The 16,398-nt window shown below is 35.4% G+C and overlaps 1 protein-coding gene across 3 annotated transcripts in view; it reads left to right on the top strand.

Annotated features, from left to right (window-relative positions):
• Window positions 1-16,398, top strand: part of BBS4 (Bardet-Biedl syndrome 4) — a 174,554-nt gene that overhangs the window by 131,648 nt on the left and 26,508 nt on the right. For all 3 annotated transcript variants that reach the window (XM_067777827.1, XM_067777826.1, XM_067777828.1), the window contains 2 exons: window positions 946-1,032; window positions 7,565-7,782. In XM_067777827.1, coding sequence (XP_067633928.1) covers window positions 946-1,032; window positions 7,565-7,782 — 305 coding nt within the window. The remainder of the gene's footprint in view (window positions 1-945; window positions 1,033-7,564; window positions 7,783-16,398) is intronic.

Genomic DNA, 16,398 nt, shown 5'->3' with positions numbered 1-16,398 from the left:
GGATTTTGCCAAAGTTATGCGATCTGAACCGGAAATAAATCCTGGCGGTGGCTAAATAGGTGTCTGATGGCACACCAATGACCAACATAACAGATAACAACGGGCTAGATGATATAAACCTCCAGTTTATGAAACCGGTTCTGGGATTGGGATGACTCAGATGTTCTATATTATTGAATGTAATCTAATACACTCAGAGTTATAATGTTTTCAAAAGCGGTTCTAGTTGAGGAAGGAAAGGAAGGGAGAAATGAAGATGACACTCCTCGCTTTCCCACAATTAGTGAGACCGCGATTTATAATGATCTAAGTCAAATATTCTAACAGCTATACCATTATTAAAAAAATTGTTGATAGAAGTGAAGACGACACTGCCAGCTTTTCAAAAATTGCTCAAAGCCCCCACAATTATAGTTATAACGACGTCCAGCGGGCGTGGAAGCTGTCATTAATTACCATGAAAAAAGGCCTATGTATCCTTCCAGACTTTTCTTTATCTTTGGTCAATATTTTGTTCGTACATCCAGCCGTTCTGGCCATAAAAACAATCATCTGCTAAGCACCACAACCAAATGTATAGTTTTCTCACTTTTGTAACATCAAAATACGGCTCTCTCAAGTCCATTGAAGCTTTATTCGTCCCGAACTGTGTGGCTGTTGAGTTTTTGTCTCATAAGGGTATACGTGTGCTTTCTCTGGTAATCACTTTTTGACCTTTATACGTCTAAAACCTTTTCGGAAAATATTTTTTCCTTTCTTTCAGTCATTGTATATATCTGATGTGAATTCGTTTTTAAGTGTTTTTATTCGCTATTCCCATTTTGTTGCCTTTAAATTATGCATCTACATATGTAACACATATATTATTTAAATTTTGATGTCACTTGTTTTGTATACATATTCAATTTTTTTCATGCTTTCTTTTTTGACTCAACAATGATGCAGCTCAACAATACGCAAGTGCTTTTCACACCCTGGCCGCGGCCATAAACTTGCGGAAGGACAGCGCCGAATGTTATATGCTACTCGGAAGTAAGTGCACACATATACATAGATATTTATACCCATACATATATACATTACAACACATGTTCTACTATAATGATGGTAAAAATCTAATTATACTATGCAAATAATATTGTATGTGTAGAATTCAATAGAAAACGAATGACAAATTTTAGCGCCATCATAATTGAAGCATTCATGCAATTTTCTCTTACAAATGGATTTAAATGCAAGAATATATTACCGTTAACAATTGCATGTGGCATTATGCCATTGTTGCAATTATCAAGACTGTTAAAAGCAGCCATATTAGTTCAAACCAAGCCACACACAGGCGCATATACTTATGTACCTACTTATATACATTCAAAATTTTAAACCTGCATACACATAATAGTAACTCATAATGACCGCGAACCGGAAGTCCGTTAGCCTTCATTTATGTTGCATAAGTTCTAATTTTGACTAAGAATGGATCGGTTACACTTTGAAATGTTGCTGCTTTCTCTTTGTTTAAATTTCTTACTTAAGTATGCACTAAGTGCTAAGCGGGTAAAAGTTTAAATAATGGCAAGTGTAGGTCTGTTGTCAGAAGGAAAGTTCATTTTTGTTTGACAATAGATAAAGGTTTAGTCTTGAAATTTGTATTATTCTTAGGTTTATTATTCTATAAAGTTTGCTCGCGTTGATGTTAGACTTAAAAGGGCATTACTTGCTTCACGCCATGTTAGGCGCGTAGAGATATTCATGTTTTTATATTTTACAAGCATAAAACTTTGCTGATATGTTAACTTTTACAATTTTCATAAGAAAAAAGCTTGTTTTCTTTATATAATGTGAATGTTTATATAATGTGAAAAATATTAGGAAATTAATTTGAACGATAGTAATATTCACGAAGTGTCTGCTTCTGTCATTCAAGCTGAGCTGAAGACTAAGCAAAGGGCAAAGGACTGAATGAGCTTAAGGGGCTTAGAATGCCTCATGGTTTTGTTATTTACTCGTTAATCACAATGAAAACGGGCTATATAATGAAATATGGAAAGCTCACTCAGAGATTCGGCATCATAATCTTCACGGTCGTATCTAATTTTTATTTTTATACTCAGTTGAGCAGAGCTCACAGAGTATATTAAGTTTGATTGGATAACGGTTGGTTGTACAGGTATAAAGGAATCGAGATAGATATAGACTTCCATATATCAAAATCATCAGGATCGAAAAAAAATGTCCGTCCGTCCGTCCGTTAACACGATAACTTGAGTAAATTTTGAGGTATCTTGATGAAATTTGGTACGTAGGTTCCTGAGTACTCATCTCAGATCGCTATTTAAAATGAACGATATCGGACTATAACCACGCCCACTTTTTCGATATCGAAAATTTCGAAAAACCGAAAAAGTGCGATAATTCAATACCAAAGACAGATAAAGCGATAAAACTTGGTAGGTCGGTTGAACTTATGACGCAGAATAGAAAATTAGTAAAATTTTGGACAATGGGCGTGGCACCGCCCACTTTTAAAAGAAGGTAATTTAGAAGTTTTGCAAGCTGTAATTTGGCAGTCGTTGAAGATATCATGATGAAATTTGGCAGGAACGTTACCCTTATTACTATATGTCTGCTTATTAAAAATTAGGAAAATCGGAGAAGGACCACGCCCACTTTAAAAAAACATTTTTTTTTAAAGTAAAATTTTAACAAAAAATGTAATATCTTTACAGTATATAAGTAAATTATGTCAACAACAAAATACACAAATAAAAGAAAATTTCAAAATGGGCGTGGCTCCGCTCTTTTTCATTTAATTTGTCTAGGATACTTTTAATGCCATAAGTCGAACAAAAATTTACCAATCCTCCAAAAATCGACATATCTTTACTGAACTTAGTTCACGTACTTACCCGAACTCACTTTATCTTGGTATAAAAAGTGAACGAAATCCGACTATGACCACGCCCACTTTTTCGATATCGAATATTACGAAAAATGAAAAAAATGCCATAATTCTATACCAAATACGAAAAAAGGGATGAAACATGGTAATTGGATTGGTTTATTGACGCGAAATATAACTTTAGGAAAAACTTTGTAAAATGGTTGTGACACCTACCATATTAATCCTGCTTTCATAACGTACGTCTGCGAGGCGTATCACATTTTTTATTTTTGGTCTCCCTCTTACAATTGCTGTCTCAGGAAACTCATACTCACATTTATCTCAGTCGTTACTCACAGATTTGCAGTGGTGGTTGATTTTGTAGAGTGAGTTTCGTATTTCATGAAATATGGATGTTACATACGCTTGAGAGACGTATCGTTATGATTTGTGTTACTTTTACGCTTTAAATTTATTTTAAAATTAAGGTACCTAGGCCATCCTCGTAGAAATTTTAACACACAAATGGCAAGAAATCAAGGACTAGACGACATGCAAATAGCTAAGTACCTGCAAAACCTTTCCAGCGACTACAGTTCCTCGGAAGAGGAACCTACCCGAGCATGTAAGTCTTTCTGCGAACCTATCTCGTGTTTTGATGCCTTTTTCACGGATGAAATAATATCCGAAATTACGTAGTGGACAAATATTGAAATATCTCTAAAACGTGGAACTCACATGACAAATAAAACGTTTGGAGATACAAGTTCAATGGAAATTCGTTCCCCTTTTGGGATACTTACTCTATCTGCCTTACTAAAAGACAACCAACTGTCATCTACAGAGTATGTACATTCTGCCCATCAAAAATTCGACGTATGTCTAAAATGACTTGTACGAAATGTTCAAAGCCCGTATGCAACGAACATAAAAGTATTATTCGCAACTCATGTATATAGAATGTTAAAATTGTGCTTTTATGAATTAACATTGTATAAATGAAATATTGGTAACTTATTGAATTATTTAAAAAATTGTTATTTTAGTTTTTAAAGAAACTTTTAGTTCCTCGCAGATAATACTGCCTTTTTTGTTGATTTTTGGATGATAATAAAACTTAAAAAAAAAAGTATTAAAATAAGCAATTGCTTTTTACAAAAATGACTTTTATTAAAAAAATAACATTGAAATATCTGAAGCATGATTTTTTATATGTACTCATTAATCATCAGGTGATGTCCTTAAACATTATACGCCTGGCAGGCGTATCGTTATGAATTAAGCGATACAAAATAACGTTATGAAGGCAGGGTTAAGTAGAAGAAAATGAAAAAGTTCTGCAGTGCGAAATAAAAAAGCCTTGAAATCTTGGCAGGTATTACATATATAAATAAATTAGCGGTATCCAACAGATGATGTTCTGGGTCACCCTGGTCCACATTTTGGTTGATATCTGGAAAACGCCTTCACATATACAACTACCACCATTCCCTTTTAAAACTCTCATTAATACCTTTAATTTGAAACCAGTATCCTACAAACACATTCTAGAGTCACCCCTGGTCCACCTTTATGGCGATATCTCGAAAAGGCGTCCACCTATAGAACAAAGCCCCACGCCCTTTTAAAATACTCATTAACACCTTTAATTTGATACCCATATCTTACAAACATATTCTAGAGTCACCCCTGGTCCACCTTTATGGCGATATCTCGAAAAGGCGACCACCTATACAACTACCACCATTCCCTTTTAAAACTCTCATTAATACCTTTAATTTGAAACCAGTATCGTACAAACACATTCTAGAGTCACCCCTGGTCCACCTTTATGGCGATATTTCGCAACGGCTTCCACCTATAGAACAAAGGCCCACTCCCTTTTAAAATACTCATTAACACCTTTCGTTTGATACCCATATTGTACAAACGCATTCTAGAGTCACCCCTGGTCCACCTTTATGGCGATATCTCGAAAAGGCGACCGCCTATACAACTACAGCCACTCCCTTTTAAAACCCTCACTAATACCTCTAATTTTATACCCACATCGTACAAACACATTCTGGAGTCACCCCTGGTCCACCTTTATGGCGATATTTCGCAACGGCTTCCACCTATAGAACAAAGGCCCACTCCCTTTTAAAATACTCATTAACACCTTTCGTTTGATACCCATATTGTACAAACGCATTCTAGATTCACCCCCGGTCCACCTTTATGGCGATATCTCTGAAAAGGCGACCACCTATACAACTACCACCACTCCCTTTTAAAACCATCATTAATACCTTTAATTTGATACCCATATGGTACAAACAAATTCTAGGTTTACCCCTGGTCCACCTTTATGGCGATATTTTGCAACGGCTTACACCTAGAGAACTAAGGCCCACTCCCTTTTAAAATACTCATTAACACCTTTCGTTTGATACCCATATTGTACAAACGCATTCTAGAGTCACCCCTGGTCCACCTTTATGGCGATATTTCGCAACGGCTTCCACCTATAGAACTAAAGAACCCTTTAAAATACTCAGTAACACCTTTCATTTGATACCCATATCGTACAAACAAATTCTAGGGTCACCCCTGGTCCACCTTTATGGCGATATCTCGAAACGGCGTCCAGCTATGGAACTAAGGGTCACTCCCTTTAAAATACTCAGTAACACCTTTCTTTTGATACCCATATTGTACAAACAAATTCTAGGGTCACCCCTGGTCCACCTTTATGGCGATATCTCGAAACGGCGTCCACCTATGGAACTAAGGATTACTCCCTTATAAAATATTCATTTACACCTTTCATTTGATACCCATATCGTACAAACAAATTCTAGGGTCACCCCTGGTCCACCTTTATGGCGATATCTCGAAACGGCGTCCACCTATGGAACTAAGGATTACTCCCTTTTAAAATATTCATTAACACCTTTCATTTGATACCCATATCGTACAAACAATTTCTAGGGTCACCCCTGGTCCACCTTTATGGCGATATCTCGAAACGGCGTCCACCTATGGAACTAAGGATTACTCCCTTTTAAAATATTCATTAACACCTTTCATTTGATACCCATATCGTACAAACAAATTCTAGGGTCACCCCTGGTCCACCTTTATGGCGATATCTCGAAACGGCGTCCACCTGTGGAACTAAGGATTACTCCCTTTTAAAATATTCATTAACACCTTTCATTTGATACCCATATCGTACAAACAAATTCTAGGGTCACCCCTGGTCCACCTTTATGGCGATATCTCGAAACGGCGTCCACCTATGGAACTAAGGATTACTCCCTTTTAAAGCCCTCATTAATACCTTTAATTTTATACCCATATCGTGCAAAAAAATTCTAGAGTCAACCCTGATCCACCTTTATGGCGATATCCCTAAATGGCGTCCACCTATAGAACTATGGCCCACTCCCTCATAAAATACTCTTTAGTGCCTTTCATTTGATAGACATGTCATACAAACACATTTCAGGGTTTCCCTCGGTTCATATTCCTACATGGTTATTTTCCCTTATGTTGTCACCATAGCTCTCAACTGAGTATGTAATGTTCGGTTACACCCGAACTTAACCTTCCTTACTTGTTTCTTATCTATATGGGTTGTCGAGTGGGAGTAGGAGCCTATGCAACACTTCCGACAACGTCCTTATCTAAGCGTCTTCCCAACTCAGCGAGTGCTTCTCAATGCGAGATTTTCAAATACAAATATTATGAATAAGATAGGAACCATGGTTCTCCCGATTCAGCCTTATGTACACATCAATTATTATGCTAAGCCATTCTATGATCCTTCTCCCCGACATTTCAATCATGACAGCAAATATTCCATCTATGCAAGTGACTTAAACCTGGGCAAAGTTTATACCGCCCACTTGATATAAGTATTAGTCAAGTTGGTGCTACTCGCCCCGATATCTGAATGTAAGTACTTTGTATTGGCTCCTACGCATTATCTCCCTATAGAAAATGTGCGTTGATAGGCGCTTTAAGGAACTCTATTAATATATGCCCATTCCCCATTATCTTCCTTTATCAGTGCCTAAACTATTACACCATTAGTTAGCTTTGTTCTGCTATTTTGTTAGAGTATTCGATGTGTGCACAGAAGATGTACCATGAGGGTTTCTTTGCTTTTGCCAATCTCCCGTGAGGTACACATGCATTTTGCCAGCTTAAAAAACCTCATTTATGACTTAAAACAAATACATCTGCATAAGGTCATGCCGTCAGTGACAAGTGTTAGGCGATCTAGTCATGAAGCGTGCACGCCGATCATAATTAAGTAGGTAACATAAGACTTTAATCTATTCTTCAAAAGCTTTCCCTTTAAAAATTTATATTATCACTTAATTTTCTTTTTTCAATTTTGGCACTTTGAACCCCTTTTATTTTCTCTATTATTCCATTATTTTACTTAATTACTGTGGAAGGACAAGTCACAAACTTTTAGCCCTTTCTTCATAAAACCGTACGTTTAAGACACTTTTCTAATTACAAGTTTTCTTTTTTCTACAATTTCGCAATGTCTCAATTTTCGCCGCATAAAACTTTTATTTCAACTTGCTGTGCAATTAACTTTCAACCCAATAATCTTCTCCACTTATCGGAATCACATTTCTTTGGGAAACATTTACTGTATGATGTGGCAACCAATTAAAGTCTGCCTGCGCAAGTTAGAGGATGGTGAGAATGCGTTTAAGGCTTTTCAACGTTCAAGTGAAATACAATTCCAATTTCAAAAGGATACCACCGGGCATAATCCGCTTGTACACCTAAATTTTGCACTCTTCTGCTATGAGATGGGACGTATTACACTTGCTACGGAACAATTTACACACTTTATAAACTCTTCACAGGATATGCTATTACCGACCGAAGTAAGTTTGGTTAAATTACAAAAAGCACAATGGGCATATGCGGTGAGAAAGTGGCGTTGATGATAAAATTTTGTGTGGTTTTTGTAAATGGTATTGCTGTGATTATAATGTTGCTATATATAAATATGTGCATGTAATTTGTTCAAGTAGATTTGTTGTCATTTCCACACACAATTCAACTGATTGTAAAGCATATTGTTTTTGTTTTTGTTGGAACTTTTTTGTAGTGCTATTTTAATTCCTGCTGATAATCACTGGCGAATGTCGGAAATGAAATTGACATTTGTTAAATGCATAGTTGCTAAAAGCATTACATAGCTGTAGTTGTTGTTGTTTGATTTGCAACCGTAGTTTTAACATGCACGTGGTTATTACATAAATATATATTTTAGTATCTACCCACTAAAGACTTTTGATTTTTTGAATTTTATAAAATTTTCTTAAAAGCTAAAATATGGAGCTTTAAATTTTTTGTTTGCTGAAACAAGTGTAACGTTAAGCAATTATCAATTGTTTTTGTTTTATCGGCCAAGGTTCGAAACGAGCTCAAGGCCAGAACAATAATTTTTTGTAATGATTATTGTTTATTTTTTTTAATTTTTCTATAATTGAAAAATTGTATTTTTTTTGGAATATTAAGTAGACAATTTTTTAGACAACCTGCCATAGCTGTGCAGATAGATCCATTTCGAAGGGTGCTAAGCTTTCATCATCAGTAAGCTTTAGGCATGCAATTATGCTGTAATATTGGAATAAATTTGGCATATGTATTTTTATCAATTCAATGTTCTGATATTTGAAAAGTAATCGCGAAAAACGTTATATGCGACAGTCATAACATACCATGATACTAAAAAGAACTAAATTATGGCACAGCTTTTTGGTATTTAAAAAATTAAAAAAAAAAAACGAGGAAGGACGGGACTGTCTTCGGCTGTGCCGAAGACTTCATACCTTTCATGAATGGGGCTGAACAATAATGTTATTCCGTTCGTAATCTCCAAATAATTGGATGTATAAGATAAGAAATATATAGTGAACAGATGTACATACCTAAAAAATATAAAATAAAAAATGGCAAAAAACCCCCTTATCTGAACGATCGGTTGTATGGGATATAACTATATATAGCTCCGATCAAAGTGATTTTTTCAGAAAATCTTCTATGATATATTAAAATATATATCACCGAGTTTCACGTTTATACTTTCTCAATTAAGGGAGAAATGGCCAAAAATCTTTCTATATGAACGATCGGTTGTATGGGATATAACTATATATAGCTCCGATCAAAGTGATTTTTTCAGGATATCTTCTATATTATAATATATATCACCAATTTTCACGTTTATAATCTCTAAATTGCGACCGGAATGACCAAAATCGTCTTATCTGAACAATTGGTTGTATGGGAGATATATGTTATAAGGGTCCGATCCTACCGAATCCGACAAATGTCTAATATAATACAAAAATACATCCTTGTGCCAAATTTCATTGAGATATCTCAAAATTTGAGGGACTAATTTGCGTTCAAACAGACAGACGGACGGACGGACGGACAGACGGACATGGCTATATCAACTCAGTTCGTCGCCCTGATCAATTTGGTATACTTAATGGTGAGTCTATCTTCTATATTTCTCAACATTACAAACATCGGACCAAAGTTAATATATCACTTCGTGTTCAAAATGTTATATCGACGGAACTTTTTGAAGCAATGAAAGATCCTAAAACAGTGTCGTTTCCAAAGTTTTTAAACGGTTTTATTTAGCTTGACTTAACAGGCCGGCTGCACGGCCGTTGTGAACGAATTTTGTAATTGAAATTTAAGTAACTCCCCGATAAGCTACAAGCTTGAAACTTGGAATATAGTTCAGAACCCGATGACAATGCAATACTAAGAAAAAACTCCGATAGGTGGCGCATGGATCGAAATATTAAAAAAAATCGTATTTGTGGTCTGATTTGGTTCATATTTGGAACACATAATACATACAAGAATAGAAAGAGACCTATGAAAAAAATCGCCGCTAGGTGGCGCAAGGATCGAAATATTAAAAAAAAATCGTTTTTGTGGTCCGATTGGGCTTATATTTGGAACAAATATTACATGCAGTCCGGTAGAAGTGACATCAACTTGCTGTACAAAATAATTTGTAGTTCGGGGAGGGACAAGCATACGTGGCGCACAGTCGAGTAAAGTCTTTGGAATGATTATGTATTGAGGACTGAGGAGTGTAACAAATTGTCAGGAAAGAGTCCTTGTAATAATGAGTCATTAAATGAACTAAATAGAATGAGAAATAATCGGCATTAAATAAAGACTAAAAGCTTGAAAATAAAATAATAAAAAAAGTACATTTAAGTTAAACGGTTTTATTGAAAACAATACTTACATTAAGTAGTAATAATACTAAAAGATAGAAAATAATTAGGTAGGTCCTAGGTACTAGGCATCACACTCCTCATAAATTTAGGGCGTTGATCAGACAAATAAATAAAAGTGTTGGACGCGTCCAATTTCTATTGTTAGTCATATATAAGACCAACTTCACCTTAATAAGGTTATGCTACGCCTCACATTTATAGATTACCCTTCAATTAAGTAAAATGTGTCATCTATATTCATTACATTCAGATGTGCTCATAGCCTAATATTAGGGAAGTATCGACGACGAGGATGTAGCAACACTTGATACTTAAATTTTTTCTCAAATTACTTAAATATCGAGTGTTGCTAAGTCGACACATACAGCAATTCTGTGATTTTAGAAGCACAGAGTACTTTATATGTGTTCACATAAAAGATATCGGGGTATTTGTGGACACTTTTTCGAATTGCAGTGAACGCTAATGAAATTATTCTGGCTTACTTCGGCGCAACAAAGGTGGACCTCTCTATTATAATCAATGCTTTGGTTTTGGGTGTTGATTGTTCCTCTGCTGGGTCTCATATTTCTTTGCAAACTGTGTAGAAATCAAAGTTTTACCCACTTAATTTCCAGTCAGGAAGAATTTTGTTCTGCAGAGTCTACGACTTGCGATTCCTTTTAAGTCTTCTTGCTGCCGGAGTGTCAGATTTTTCCGATAATATTTATCTTTTCTTCTCGGCCTTTTGACATAGCAGGTTTGCGTCAGCAGGTAGCAGGTAGTTTGAATGTGTCGCGTATTCACAAATAAAAAGTAACTTTTATGTGAAAATTTTCCAAATCTTTTTATTATACTCAGCCGAGCAGAGCTCACAGAGTATACTAATTTTGTTCGCATAACAGTACCCCGTAACGGCATAAACTTAAATCGAGATAGATATAGACTTCTATATATCAAAATGATTTGGACGAAAAAAGAAATTCATTTAGCCACGTCCGTCCGTCTGTCCGTAAACACGATAATTTGAGTAAATTTTGAAGTATCTTAATGAAATTTGATGTGTAAGTTCCTGGACACACATCTCAGATCGCTATATAAAATGAACCACGCCCACTTTTTCGATATCGAAAATTTCGAAAACCGAAAAAGTTCGATAATTCATTACCAAAGATGGATAAAGCGATGAAACTTGGCAGGTTGACCTTATGACGCAGAATAGAAAATTTGTAAAATTATGGACAATGGGCGTGGCACCGCCCACCTTTAAAAGAAGGTAATTCAAAAGTTTTGCAAGCTGTAATTGGCAGCTGAATATGCAATGTTCGGTTCCAGCCTAGCGCTCCTTACTTGCTTTTTGTTTAAATCGGTATCCAAATAAAGAATACTTTTTATTTGTGATTTGATTGTATAGTTAAAACAACGATCCTCCCTGTAAAAAAGGGTAATCACACAGGCACAATAGACAAATTCCCAAAAAAAGGTCAACGACTAGAATCAAAGACTTCTACCTGTCTCAGCTAACCACACATGTTGACAAGTGAAAAACACCCCCGTTTCTCAAAGAACACATAACATAAACTATGAATAATAAAAAATTACATTGCTGATGGCGCAACGCTGAAATCGATTTGTATCCAAACCAAATTTGACAAGGGATGACAGAAAATCGTTCCAATACATAGCACATTCAGTTAATTTTCAGAAAAGTGCAAAACAGTATACGTAAATTGCACCACATTCATTTTGCAAACTATCGTAAAGCATTCCTTGCTTAATACAAATTCCGCAGGACTATTGCACTTATGGCCTTTTTGCATATTCGTTGTAGTCAGAACAAAAGTAACAATATTCCCGAAAATTTCACAAAGCTCATTTATATTTTTACTACCTAACATTTTAACAAGCTTCTTTTTTTCGTCTGATAAACCATCGAGTGGTCCATCATCATTTGGAAGGTGTTCCACGAATTTATGAATCCCCTATATTCCTTCGAAAATATATACATACACACACAGTAGGGCGGGTCGATTTAAAAATCGATCATTGCTCTGTGAAAATCGTATTTTAGGGATCAAAATAAGAAACTTTGCCGAAGGAACCATACCTCTAAAACGAATTCTGATGTCCCCCAATTTGGGTCGAACTTTTGGGTACGGGCAAATTTTGAAAAATCCCACTTTGACCCATTTAGAGTGCTCCAATCGAGCCCAAATGTATGACCGACCCCCACTAACTTTGGAGGCCCGACCCACCGATGCCAGTGGCACACCCCCTGGAACCCCCCTGGGGGTTCACCATACAAACATTTCAAAAAAACGCCGGTTTTGCACTTTACATAAAAAAATCAGCGAAATGCCTATGTTTTTTCTTTATTTTTATTTATTTATTTATAATAATATTTATTATTTATTTATAATAATATCTATTTTTTCTCTTAAGAAATTTATTTAGTCAGAACATATCTAAATGAAAAAATTAATTTAAGTGAGTTATAGAAAAGAAACTAAAAAAAATTATTGTTTGAAGTCTTTTTTACTTTCAAGTCTGGGCAATTTCGCACGGCTCTCTAATGTCGTCGCCATAACAGCCTCTACATTTTCCGGTATAACCCGTTGGGAAACGCTAGCTAGCAATTGAATATGTCGTTCCGTTCCTTGTATGTGTGATGGAATTTTTGGATCATTAAACGGTGGATCATCTTGATTTAAATATTCTTTCAATATATCATACGGAATGCTTCGCGTGAATGGTGGTTCAAATACGATATTTATATCATTCAAATTGATCATTTCCGTATAAGCTCTTCGCGCTCGAACCGCTTACATTTAAAAGTTGTTTAAGCCTTCAATCAAAAGCCGTTGATATGATGATGAAATTTTTCTCAAAATGTAGTTATTGGTATTATATATATACCTTGGTGTTGTTGTAGCAGTGCTTCGCTCCATCCAAAATTTGAAAAGATGGTTGATGTCGTTATATTACATGCGAGATATATATTGCATATAACGGGACAGATTCTGGATAAGTAAGAGTTTTACCTTTTATAGTATCTTGATAAAAGTTGTGGCAAAATGACGCGCAACTCCCTGGGAAGGCCGTTACCTTAACTACGAGTTTCGGGTATTTTACATAGAGAAAGGGGTTTGCCAGGCATTTAACGGCATAGGAATTCGCCAACTTTTTGTGAAATGACTATGTGGGCCTTTTATGCTCCTTTCGTTCAAACGGCTAAATTATTTTGTACCGAAATTATTCGTAGTGCTTTCTCTCTTAAAGCAAGGCCTTTAAACACCATTTTGTTTTAAGTAGACGTCATCATCAACTAATTTTATACAGGTCTATATATTCTGTAATAATAAAGAAAGTAAAATTTGGTTTCTTGTTTGATGTCCAGAAGATAATTGTTTTTATTGACGAAGTTACCTTAGTATTTATACAAAATTATTCTAATTAATTACATACTAACGCCCCGATTCTGAGCGTTACCAGTAAAATAGTACCCAGAACATTATGTAACCGAATATCGTTACCAGTTCTTTTATCCGCGATTCTGGCCCAAGTGGTAACGCTGTCATCACCGAAAAACTCACCAGTGTCTGTGGAGAAATTGGAAAGGTAGTTTTCTTCGCTTTTTCGGTTGCCACTTTGGTCCATTTGGACCAAAAATGGTCCCTTCCAACCCCATTTGGCCCGCTGGTCCCTTGTCTTCAATTTTGGTCCTTTTTAGGCAGTAGAACGAATGGTACTTTTCTTTCTTTTTCACTCAGGTAAAAATTCACAATATTGGCCAAAAATTCGCCTGCTCAGTCAATAAAATGTACCAGAACAATAATATTTCACCTAGCATATAATTCAGGCCAGGCTATAAAAAGAAAAGTTTTGGCAAACACATTGTCCTTAATTGTTGATGAAATAACCGACTGATCAAAAAAAAAACTCTTTTTTTTTATAATAATAACGGCTAGATATCTCGAGGGGTATACAACACTATGTAAAATATATATATTGTAACGAATTTACTTCAAATCCTCTTATTTGCAACCTTCTAAATAACTCCAATCTTCAATAATGCAGAAATGGCCTTTATTAAAGTACTGCACAATAACACTTATACTTCGCTTACTGATAGCTTGCTTAACTCGACTGATTGATAGCTTTAATGAAACCAACTATACTATTGCCCGACAGATTGCGTTCTTAATCAAAACTGATTCTAGCGCCTCTATTGTTGAGGCCTTTTATACTCTTTGATTTCCTCGTTGCATCTTCTAGGCGCTTCTGTTCTAGAATCTAATAGTTGATTATCTGTTATAATTATAACTACAGATGTGCGTGTATAGCTCTCATATCTGCATGTGTTTGTGCGCTGCTTCTCTGCTTCGTGTACGTACATATGTGTAGACATAATGATTGAATTATTGATGTGCATTCACGTCACTGCTTAGCAACGGCTTAGAGATGGCAGTACCCCTTAGTTTAGAATATTCGTAACAATATAAAATAAAAATTACTTCTCGCCTAGCATAGCTTATAGCGAGTACTCTGCCGTGAGCCTAACACTTTCAAAACTTATACAAAGAAATTCTATGCATTACTTCTCGTTTGGCACGTTGATATTTAAATCTTTCTCACCCAGCTCAATGAGTTCAAGGAATTCCAGGACTATTGTGGTGTTAAGCCACGCGAGGTAATTGAAAATTAAGTATCTTGGCACAAGAAATATTTTAACTCGAAAACAGAAGGAAGCAAATGCAAAAGAGATTTGATTCGGAAGAAATGTTTTGTATAAAATTATTCGCGTAGGTGCTAGCAGAACCCCTGAGGCCTGGGATCAAAACTCACACTTACTGAATATAGGCTGTGATATGAAGTTTAAACGTTAAGGGAAAAAGTAAGCATCTATAAAAATAGCACTAACAAAATTGCCTAGTTTCGTTTATGATTTACTGATTTTTCCACATACATAGTTCGGCAACACCAGAACGCAAATTTTGAACCGCTTCTTACTAAAACCTAACTGCACTATATATTTTATTTCATTGCAATCAACAACATAATTCTAGAACCAAGAGCTTTGTGACCAACACTAGGTTCACAACATTTGGTTGGTGAAAGACATAGACTTATCCTATGTCAAAATATAGAAACACTTTTTGGCTGCATGCACATATATTTGTTTGTTCAGCTTGAATTAAAGGAAAGTCTTCACTATGTTTAGTAAAATTTTATGTAGAAACATCATACAATTTTGTATTTAATACTAATAAAATAAAACAAAAATTTGGTCCTTTTTTTCAATTAATTTTGGTCCCAAATGAAAACATGGTGTGGTAACCGTGTTCACTTTACCGAAAATGTCTCACTTTTAGATACGAGGTTAACGAATAAACGGGACGATGTGTATGTATATCAGGCATGCTTAACCAACGAAACGATATCATTTCGTTACGATAATCAACGTTAATAAACGAAACGAAGTCATTTCGTTTCGTTTATTAACGTTAAGATCGTCAAATTAACGAAATGATTTCGTTTCGTTTTCTGCCATATCAAAACGAAATCAAATCGTTTATGTTGATTATTAATTTCAAACTATGCTGGCAAAGCTGATTGATGGCGGAGTCATTAAAGGTGAAAGCATTATCCAAGCTGATTGCAACTTTTCTCATGAATTTTGACAGTACGAACATTTCTCAGAGTATTTTTGACATTACCACCAACGAATTACACAAACAAATTACATAGAGTTTGTGTGTGTATGTGCGCTCGTTGTTGCCACCTTACGGCTTCACCATGGCTATAGCATTGCCAGCACAATTCAAACATAAAGTATCACGTTTTCGTTAACGTTTTTAACGTTAACAAAAGCTTTTCGTTTCGGTTAAAAACGAGATACAATTTATCTTGATAATTTCTTTATCGATAATATTTCGAAGTGTTTCAACGGAAACGGTGGAAATTTTTTGATAAACGATTAGCTTAACGTTAAGGTGCATCCCTGATGTATATGCATATTATGCATAATAAGTTTCTACAAAGGTATATTGTAATTTATTCTGTGAAAGTACATAATGTAAACAAATACATATGTATAGCAAGAGGCAACACTTTTATTCTTTTACCAACTTTACTTATTTGCGCTTACAATTCTTTATTTTTCAGTTTTGCCTTTTTCTAAACAACAGCTGTTGTGCGGTTATTTCGATGTAACCACCTACTTTTGTGGGTAAAAAATTATCC

The sequence above is a fragment of the Eurosta solidaginis genome, chromosome 3, assembly GCF_040869045.1.
Source record: "Eurosta solidaginis isolate ZX-2024a chromosome 3, ASM4086904v1, whole genome shotgun sequence".
Classification (NCBI taxonomy): Eukaryota; Metazoa; Arthropoda; class Insecta; order Diptera; family Tephritidae; genus Eurosta; species Eurosta solidaginis.
This window is presented reverse-complemented; position numbering and strand designations above follow the sequence as displayed.